The sequence below is a fragment of the Berghia stephanieae genome, chromosome 3 (assembly GCF_034508935.2).
Source record: "Berghia stephanieae isolate SIO BIC M18660-M18661 chromosome 3, UCSD_Bste_1.3, whole genome shotgun sequence".
NCBI lineage: Eukaryota > Metazoa > Mollusca > Gastropoda > Nudibranchia > Aeolidiidae > Berghia > Berghia stephanieae.
The window spans coordinates 77,795,509-77,805,508 of NC_088362.1; the positions used below are offsets into that span (position 1 = coordinate 77,795,509).

At 36.2% G+C, this 10,000-nt stretch overlaps 1 protein-coding gene across 1 annotated transcript in view; it reads right to left on the reverse strand.

Moving 5' to 3' along the window:
• Window positions 1-4,142, reverse strand: part of LOC144966912 (translation initiation factor eIF2B subunit alpha-like) — a 16,662-nt gene extending 12,520 nt beyond the window's left edge. Inside the window, exon 1 of the mRNA XM_078903617.1 lies at window positions 3,991-4,142. Within this exon, the coding sequence (XP_078759743.1) occupies window positions 3,991-3,997 (7 nt within the window). The 5' untranslated portion in view covers window positions 3,998-4,142. The remainder of the gene's footprint in view (window positions 1-3,990) is intronic.
• Between the last annotated feature and the right edge of the window lie 5,858 nt (window positions 4,143-10,000).

Sequence of the window (10,000 nt, forward strand, 5' to 3'; positions counted from 1 at the left end):
TTTTCAGAGCTTTAGTTCGTTAAAAAATACCAGCCAATCTGACCCGTTGAGTCGAATGAAAACGAAATTTTGTTGTTTACACGGTTCAACGGAAATGCTGTAAATAAGCTTTCATTCGACTTCCTGTGTTGTTTTTACAGTCACGTGACCGTTTTGAGAAATGTCGTCTGCTACAAATAATTAGACCGGTAGGGGGTAGATATTTTCGTTGGAGCAGAGAAAAAGTGAGTATTATTTCCTGTACTTGTAGAGAGACCTAGGGTCCACCAGCAGTCAAGTTGATTGAATGAAAGAAAAAAGGCCTTTTTTATCCGCCGCCCCCACCACCTTGAAAGAGTGGAGGGGGGGGGGGGGGGGGGGTGCATGCCGACGAGAGGGAGACGTGTCGCTTGGTGACCTTGGTGACGTAGAGCATCTCAAGGATGCTGGTAGTTGCAGGTGTTCTTAACCCTTAACAGCGAAGCTAATTTTTTGCTTTTAGATAATAGTTTGCTTTCATCTTTATTATTGTTAACGGGGAATACAGCGTTTCCACCAAGAGAGCAGTCAGACTATCGCAACTCGGACTTCAATTGTCTATAATCGTATTGCCGTTACTTGTCTTTTGATGATAGAAGATTGGTGTTAGGTCAAAGATCGAATTTCGCCGCTAAAAGGTTGCATTGCTACTGGGTTTGAATATTGATAAAAAGTGCTTTGAGCACGTTGGGTGGATATTGCCCTATATAAAAGCTCAAGTTTTTAAATTGTAATTTGTTTTTTGTCTTTTGATGAAAATGGTAAGATTTTATTTTTGGTCCAAATAAGATTGATATTCGCCTTTAAAAGGTTAAGTTGTTTTGTTTTTTTCAGGTTTTTTTGTTTTGTTTTTCAAATGCGGATACGCTGCTTCTTTATTTTTTTTCCTCAACTGGCAAGCTATCGCTGTAATTACCCGCATGGCTTGCCCACACAAAAGGATACATCTAGGCTAGGTCACAAAACCTTACATCCAGGTCACACATCAAGACATCTCTGTTTCGTTTGTTCCAAGATAGCAAAACAAACCAGACGTCTTGGAGTTCGAAAGAGCTTTCCATAAAATATTTGGTATTTGCAAGACCCCCAGAAACCAATTCCCGATACAGCTCTTGTGCACGGTTACTTATGACCTTGATTTCTTTCGTACCCACCCCCAAAATCCCACTTATTGTGTGTTATAGGCAGAACATAATAAATAGCTGGGCTGCCACATGTGTGACTAAATTGGCCAAAGAGAGAATCTATACTTTGGCATTAGACACCCATTACCTGATGTCTTGGTTTTTAATCCTAGCCGAGTGAGAGAGAAAAAACAAAACAATCATACATGTATCTGCAAACAGCAGAACGTTTTCATTTTACATTGAGATGGGAAGAGGAAGGGATAACACTATGATAAGAGAGAGAGAGAGAGAGAGAGAGAGAGAGAGAGAGAGAGAGAGAGAGAAGAGAGAGAGAGAGAGAGAGAGAGAGAGAGGAGAGAGAGAGAGAGAAGAGAGAGAGAGAGAGAGAGAGAGAGAGAAAGAGAGAGATGGGCGGGGGGATGGGGGGATAGTAAGGGGGAATGGGAAAAGATGAAAGAAACAACGGGTTGCCTGATGACGTAGATCAAAGGAATGTTACAGCAGTGTTCACGGAGCGTACTTCGTGAAATTTTAACCTTTTACAGTGACACTGATTTTTTTCTGCAGATTGCTTATGCGGAATAAATCGTTTCCAGCAAGAGAGCAGTAGTAAGAGTATATTTCGACTCGGGCTTCAATTAAACTATAAATCCCAAAGCTTGTCTTTTACTGATAACATTAAGACTAAGATCTGGAGTTTGGGAGTGTAAGATCGAATCTCGCCAGTAATGGTTGAAATTGTTTAGATTTTTTTAAAAAATAACTCACACACACACACACACACACACACACACACACACACACACGAGCGCGCGCGGTCACGACAGCGAGGACCATCAATTGCTTGTGTTGCAACAGTAGGCCAGTTTACGTGTACGTAGATCCTGAGGCTAGATGCCCCTTTACCGTGTACGTAGGCACTCCCCCCCCCCCCCCCAAAAAAAAGAAAGAGACACACACACACACACACTCACACACATACACACACGCCACACACACACACACACACACAGTCTCGCATCCGCTACGAACTAATTTTGCACACCAATTTTTACTGCACTAAAGGCACCAAATTGCATACCTATCTAGGGACACTTTTTTCCGTATCTTTTTCTCAATAAACTTTTTAAAAAACCTTTGTTTTGTTTGCACGGCACCAGACGTAGGTAACAGACGTAAACCCACACGATTTCGCGAGGAATGAATCATGAAATTGTTTAGATTTTTTAAAAAATAACTCACACACACACACACACACACACACACACACACACGAGCGCGCGCGGTCACGACAGCGAGGACCATCAATTGCTTGTGTTGCAACAGTAGGCCAGTTTACGTGTACGTAGATCCTGAGGCTAGATGCCCCTTTACCGTGTACGTAGGCACTCCCCCCCCCCCAAAAAAAGAAAGAGACACACACACACACACACTCACACACACACACACACACGCACACACACACACACACACACACACACACACAGTCTCGCATCCGCTACGAACTAATTTTGCACACCAATTTTTACTGCACTAAAGGCACCAAATTGCATACCTATCTAGGGACACTTTTTTCCGTATCTTTTTCTCAATAAACTTTTTTAAAAACCTTTGTTTTGTTTGCACGGCACCAGACGTAGGTAACAGACGTAAACCCACACGATTTCGCGAGGAATGAATCATGAAAAAAATTAGGATATAATTTCAAACACAACTTTTGAAATTAAGGATTGTCCAGTACCGAATGTTTTTTGATAGAAAACAAATGCATCTTCAAATCTAAACTGCTTTTGACGGTAAGCGGTAAGCGGTAAGTTTTTTATTTGTTTTTTTTTTCTGTCCAAACGAATGATGATTGTCCTGGTATGGAAGCTAATTATTGGTAACATCGGCGCACCTCTCTACTTGTAGTTATAGAGTCGGGAGTAAGAATAAGAGAGTCGCGTACAGAAATTGAAGTTAAGAGGAAAGTAGGCACTTTGATAACTCCAGTCCAGTGGCCGCCGATAGGCTCACTGTAAGGTGAAACTCGTTTTTTGGAACTTTATTTTTGACCCTTTACTGTTTTGGTCACTGTGGCGTTATTTGTGAATCTATGTGACTAACTATGGTATCATTATAAAGGGCACAAAACAAGCTTTCTAACGGTGTATTTCATTCTTAATTCTTGATTGTATTTCTCAGAAAGCTTATGTAATAAAAATTTATAAATATTTGAATTATAAGAACTTTTTAAATTATGGATACATTTTAATTATACTTCATACATCGATAGACAATTAATTGAAGAATATCTCTGCCAAATTTCATCAACATTGAGACACTCGCTCATTATTTTATTTTTTCCGCCATCAACCCCACTTTTTAGGACAAAAACCTCATATTTTTTTCCATTTTCATTTATCCTTAATTTTTTCCATATTTTTCATCCATGAAAATGATTTATATGAAAATAAAGCTTATTTTCTGACCATTAAAATGATACCTAACACTTGCCATTTATTTTTTAATTGAAACAAAATTCTTGAAAACAATAAGTGGGCCATGTTGACTGTAAAACTCAAAATTTCCCGATCGCCGCGAGATGCTGGTTTTGAGGCAGCAGTGAGATCACAGATTCTCTCTGTAAAATTGACAAAAAATTTCAATAGAAAAATATAAATAACTCTGGAACCGTAGGTCGTAGAGAAACAAATAAAGTATCAAATTTTATGTTTTTCCAAGTCCCATCCCCCTGACTGAGTCAAATCAAGATATTTTGAGATTGAAAATTTTATCAAAGTGCCTAAGTAAAGGATCTCTCTCTCTCCCTCTCTCTCTTCCTCAATTCGGAATGATTACTTACCGTCCATTTTTGTGTATCCTAAACCAATGTGATATTCAAAGTAAAATAAAATCAATTATTAACCATTCAGAATAAGTCTGTTGCAATCACAATGCAAATTTACAAGCAGCTGGTGTTGTTGTTTTCTTCAGTTCGCCGTTCGGCACAATTCATGATTCTACTTTTATATACGGGTGACACTATTTTAAATTTCTTTTAACAAGAGATTTCATAAAAGATTATTACAAAAGTAGAACGCCAACTCTGGAAGAAAAAAATAACAAAACGAAAATCTCACATGTTTAAAATGTCGTCGCCAGTGGCGGTTCTAGCCTATTTATAGTGGTCGGGCAAAGATGAGTCGGTCATATATATATATATATATATATATTTTTTTTTTTTTGTTGTTTTTTTTGTTGTTTTTTTTTTTTGTCTTGTTTGTTTGTTTGTTTGTTTTGTTCGCCTTAAAAAAAATTTATTTCAACCACAAATAATCACATTCACAATGCAATGACAATACCAGTAGATTTTAATTATTCCAAACGTAATCAAAAATGAATCACGAAAGAGAATACAACAAAAAATAAAGCGACGAGACATAATGCGACAACACCTTCACAATACAAGTTCATCTCGTTCACTCGAAAAATTAAAGAGATGCTTTAATCCCTCAACTGCGAGATTAATATTTCTGTTACATTACTGGTTTTCAGTAGTACGTAGTAACTGTAAAGTTTTTATCGAGAAGCAACAACAGCGATATGACTCGAGTTTCATTCAGAGCTCAAATTACATAATTTTACTGCTCTCTTGGTGGTTAGAATGATTGTGCCGGTGGTGGTAGTGGTTGGAATAGTGGTAGCGGTGGTTGTGGTGGAGGAGGAGGAGGAGGAGGAGGAGGAAGAGGAGACGGTGAGGGAGGATGTAATTATGGTAGTGGTTTTGATGGTGCTGTTGGTTAGAATGATAGTTGTGGAGACGATGACGGAAATTATATGATGATGTTGATATTGTTTTTATTTCTATTGTAGTACTTGATGTTAATGTTGTTGTTGTTGTTGTTGTTGTTGTTAATGATGATGATGATTATGATGACAACGACGATGTCGTCGACAAGGATGGTTACAATACGATATTACAAAGTTTATTCAATCTTAGGCTTTCGCCAATAAATCATAAAATTTGATGACAACATACATGAAAGTGGAAAAAAAATGATAAATGGAACCAAACAATAAACTGATACCATTAATAACCACACAAAAAAAAAAAACAAAAAAAAAAAACAAACAAAAAATCGTAATTATTATTATTATTATTATTATTATTATTATTATTATTATTATTATTATAAATAATAATAATAATAATAATAATAATAATAATAATAATAATAATAATAATAATAATAATAATAATAATAATAATAACAAATGATAATAATAACAATAATAATACGAGTATTACCATCATCATTACTACCACCACCAACATAATTACGTTTCCAATCAGTTTTTCTCGTTTTTTAAAATTTGATACCTATAATAGACGAAAATTCCGGTGATTTTGTTAAAGGGTAGTTAAAATATCTACGATTTTATTAACCCTGAAAACTACGATTTTTATTTTCCTATTTCAAGTAGGCAGGTCTGCTATTAAGTATGAGTTCCATAGTAAAAAAAAAAAGACAAACAAAAACAAAGTTTATTTAATCTTAGGCATTCGCCAATAATTCATACAATACAATTAAGACAAAATATTGCTACTAATCTCTCCTCATGCATTGGTTAGAGGATAACAATAACGACCGTGTTATCTTTACTCCTTACCCAACCAACCCCTAGCTTCCCGCCTCTTCATCACGAACTATCTTATGTATGTATTAGCTTTAGGACGGGCAAGTACGGAATCTGCCCACCCTTCCTTTAAACGTATCTATTTCCTCTTAGAATTCAACTATCTCCTTACTCAGAAGAGTATTTCTCGTATACTAATTCAATTGTTGAGAAAACCAAAATGGTGGTTGTATTTTATATATTTATTTAGTCGTGACTTTTGAATAAAAGTGTTTTGTTTTATTAGAGGAAATGCAATAGAAAATTACATTGTTTTGCAAAAATATTTAGTATGGCAATAAAAATACAGCGGTAATTACTTTAAGAATTTGAAGAAAAAAAAAAGAACAAATTAATTTGTTTTAAAAAAAAAAAAAAATCAAATAAGAAAACAATTTAAATAAATGAGTTTTGAGAAGTACTTAAAGAAAACGAGAAAAAAATAAATTTAAATGGTTAAACAAATATATAAAAACAACACAAGTTAATACTAAATTGATATATTAGTAAATTAATAAATTAAATTCAATACTGGAATCTTCCCAATGTCATTACATCAATGGTACCAGCACAAGTAAGGCAATAAATTAGAAAAAGTACGTTTGCCAAAATCTGCATTTAGTTTATAAGGTGGGCTCATTTGAATTAGCCCGACCTAGTACTAGAGAGGCCAGACAGCAAACTCGGAGTTCAGCGTCAGGCGACGTGACGATGGGATGACGATGTGGGCGGAGTGGAGTGGTTGGGGAGAGGGGGGGGGGGGGGTGATAAAAAAAAGAACAGGAGCGTATCCTGGGTTTTGTATTAAGGGGTGCATGGTGATTTCCAATCTATCAAAAATACACACAAATTGATTTCAGTACGAAGTATCAAGTTTAAGTACTAACTTTTGAAATTATCTAATTTAAATTAGATTATTTCGGACCTGGTAATACAGCATATAACTTGAAAAAACAGGCTGGTATTTGCCCACCCTGCCCATTATTACCAGCCGTCCCTGGTTGTCGCGAGCAAAATCATCAAAAATTGCAAAAACGTGTCTATAATTTTGAAATTTATTCAATAATGAAAGCATACAAATAGAATGCATTTTTGTAAGTCAGTAAGCGAGTAGGGACACATTCATGTAATTTTTTTAAATATAAACAAATGTGAAGCCGTGAAGCGATGTTAAGCATCATTTAATTAAGGACATAGCATAAAAGACCAATTTTAATGCTCGTTGAAGTTTTGGTTCTCCTTTTATCAGAACAATAAAGTATTAAGTATGTGAGAAAACTGAAGCAAATGTATGGTGTCAATAAGAAAGAAAAAAGATAGATAAATCAAAGTACCCACTTGCTTTGTTGGGTACATAGATAGTTGAGTATTATTACGGTCATAATGTGTCATATCGACACAAACTATTTATTCCGTTTTCACACGGCTGGAATAATCCAGGCGTCAGTCGCAGTACAGCGCCTCAAAATGAGCTAGGGCGAGGTGACTTGCTGAAGGCCACACAGCGCTGCGGGTATTCGAACTCGGTACCTTTCGGGTACGAAGCAAAGACAATACCGCTGAGCCACGCTGCCACAGTATCTTTACTCACATTCTCTCACCGTACTCAAGTGCTGAAATGAGTACCCGGTCGTTAATAGCATTGTCTTTGTCGAAAATAATGGATTATCTCCTACCGGCATCATGGTCAGCCTACGTGTTATTTACTGATGCTGTAGGGCCGTTTGGAAAGCGTTTTGAGCACGTTTTATGGATATTGCTCTATATAAATACTCAAGTTTAAGTTTTTAGAGGGTGATGTAGGTGGATATTATGGCCTTCTTTTTTTTTTATCCCAGTGAAGGACGGCGTAAAACTGAAAGTTTCTCTCCGCTGGACACCCGAAGGCAAAAAACAAAACAAAGTAAGCCAAAAGCAGTCAGGGCGAAGGACAGTGGAGGAGGTATGGGGGGGGGGGGGGAGAGAGAGAGAGAGAGAATGTCTCCTTGACGACTAGACTAGCTTTTGATAGAGACAAGTGGAGATGTTTCATTGTTAGTAAAGAGCCTTTTCCAAGGAGGTTCGAACCCAGGACCTTCCGATCCGAAAGCGAGTGTCATCCCACAAGACGACGTAACCGCACTAAGTAAGTAGGTACCGAAAGGCAGGTCAGTTCCAACAAAACATCAAGTATGTATATTTAATCCATCGCATCAAAGTGAGGTTTAGATGCTTTTAAAATTGATTTATAGTCAAAAACATAAATTTTGGATTTAAGTTTTTATGTTTGATTGGGGAGAATGAATATAATTTAGTAAATAAATGACGAGGAGAATGAGAATTGATCAAGTAAAGACAAAATCTATTTATAAATTTAATGTCATATTTCTTGTAATTTTTAATCCATTGCCTCGAACCGACGTTCACATATATGCAGGTCTGACATCCGAACGCACTTATGGGCTAAGTTTAACATTGTTGTTATTGACAGTATTTTGTGTCATTTTAAAAATAGATTTCCATTACGACATTGTTTTTTTTTTTTTTGTTTTTTTTTTTTTTTTTGGGGGGGGGGGGTGTTTTTATTTCTTTTGTCTTGTTTTTGTTTGTTTTTTGCACCTGGTTTACTCAACATAATACTGATTCGAGATGATGAGTCAGTTTTTAATTTTGACATCACAACCGTTTTGAGACAGGTCACATAATGTGCGGCTATGTGGTCTTGTGGTATGATACTCGCTTTCGGATCGGAAGGTCCTGGGTTCATTGTTGAGTTCTTGGAAAAGGCTCTTTACTCACATGCTCACCGTACTCAGATATAAAATGAGTACCCGGCCGGAAAAAGCGTTGTCTCTGTCTGACAGGCGTCATGTCTCGTTCTACATGTTACTTGTTGTTGTTGGTCAGGGACTCTTTGTAAAGCGCTTTAAGCTCGTTTAGTGGATATTGCGCTATATATAATCTCAAGTGTTTGTTCTCTTTTTTTTGGGGGGGGGGTTGTTGTTTGTTTTTGTTTTTTAATTGTATTAACTCCGCAAGAGTCCCCCCCCCCCTTCAAAAAATAAATAAATAAAAGAGGAGAGGAACGCTGTTGTGTGATTGACTTGGGGTAGTCCTGGCCTTTACTTAATGATGCATGAGATAACCATCCTAATTGCTTTTAAATACCACTCATGACTAAGTTGACATCGCATTCTTCTTAAGCTTAAAAAATAAAAATTCTATTGGTTCTTCTGGGCTTGCCCCGCAGTTGTTGTTTTTTTAAAAATGTTTTTGTTTGTTTGTTTTTTGGTTTTTTTTTCTTTGTTTTTGTTGGTGTTGTCTTGTTGCGTTTTTTTTTTTTTTTTTTTTTTTTTAATTTATTATTTTTTTTTTTTTGCACAGCTTGCGGCCTGCAAAATTCGGGAATTTTTCTGATTTGCACTGCAACCGCAAAATCTGCACGTTTTTTGCAAATTTTTGACAAGGTAAATTCTTCGATTCTTTGTTTTTTTTTAAATTTGGATATGGCCTTTTATCTAAGTTAAATTAATGGTCATATCGAAATTTTTTACTTATTTATTATAACAATTTCATTGATAGCAATTTTTTAAAATGTAATTTTGTTTTCTCAAACTTTGTTCCTATTTCCAAATCAGCATAATTTCTGGAAAAATTTGCCATTTTTTGTCCCATAATTTTGAGTTTGAAATTGCGAAATTCCGCAGGGATATTTTATTACATGGGCTGCATGTAGTAAGTTGTTAGGTGTGATACAACATAGAAACCTGCAATTTGTTTTTTTTTTTTAAATTTTTTTAGAGGGGGGGGGGGGGCGAGGTCAGTATGGGATGGATTCTTAATTGAACAACCATAATCCAGTGTTTGGCTTAACTAGGGTTTTATTTATTCATATTTAACCCTATGCAGGCCGTATTCAATCTCGCCGTCATGAGAAACATTATAACTGTTGATTTAGTAACGCCATAAATTCCCGCTCAATGTCCAGCGACACAACTATGGCCTCAATGACGCCTAAATTATTACTACTCTCTTGGTCAAGGACATTATGACTTATGAATTAAGATCAATAAAAAAAAAAATTAATTGGAAAAAAAATGTGATTTGGCAGGAATTCTTTCTTGTCGTTAAAAGGTTAACAGATTAATATGCTGGCCCTTTGGGGGGGGGGGGGGGGCGGAGTTGGAGGCGTGGTCTTTTTAGTTCTTTTGTTATTG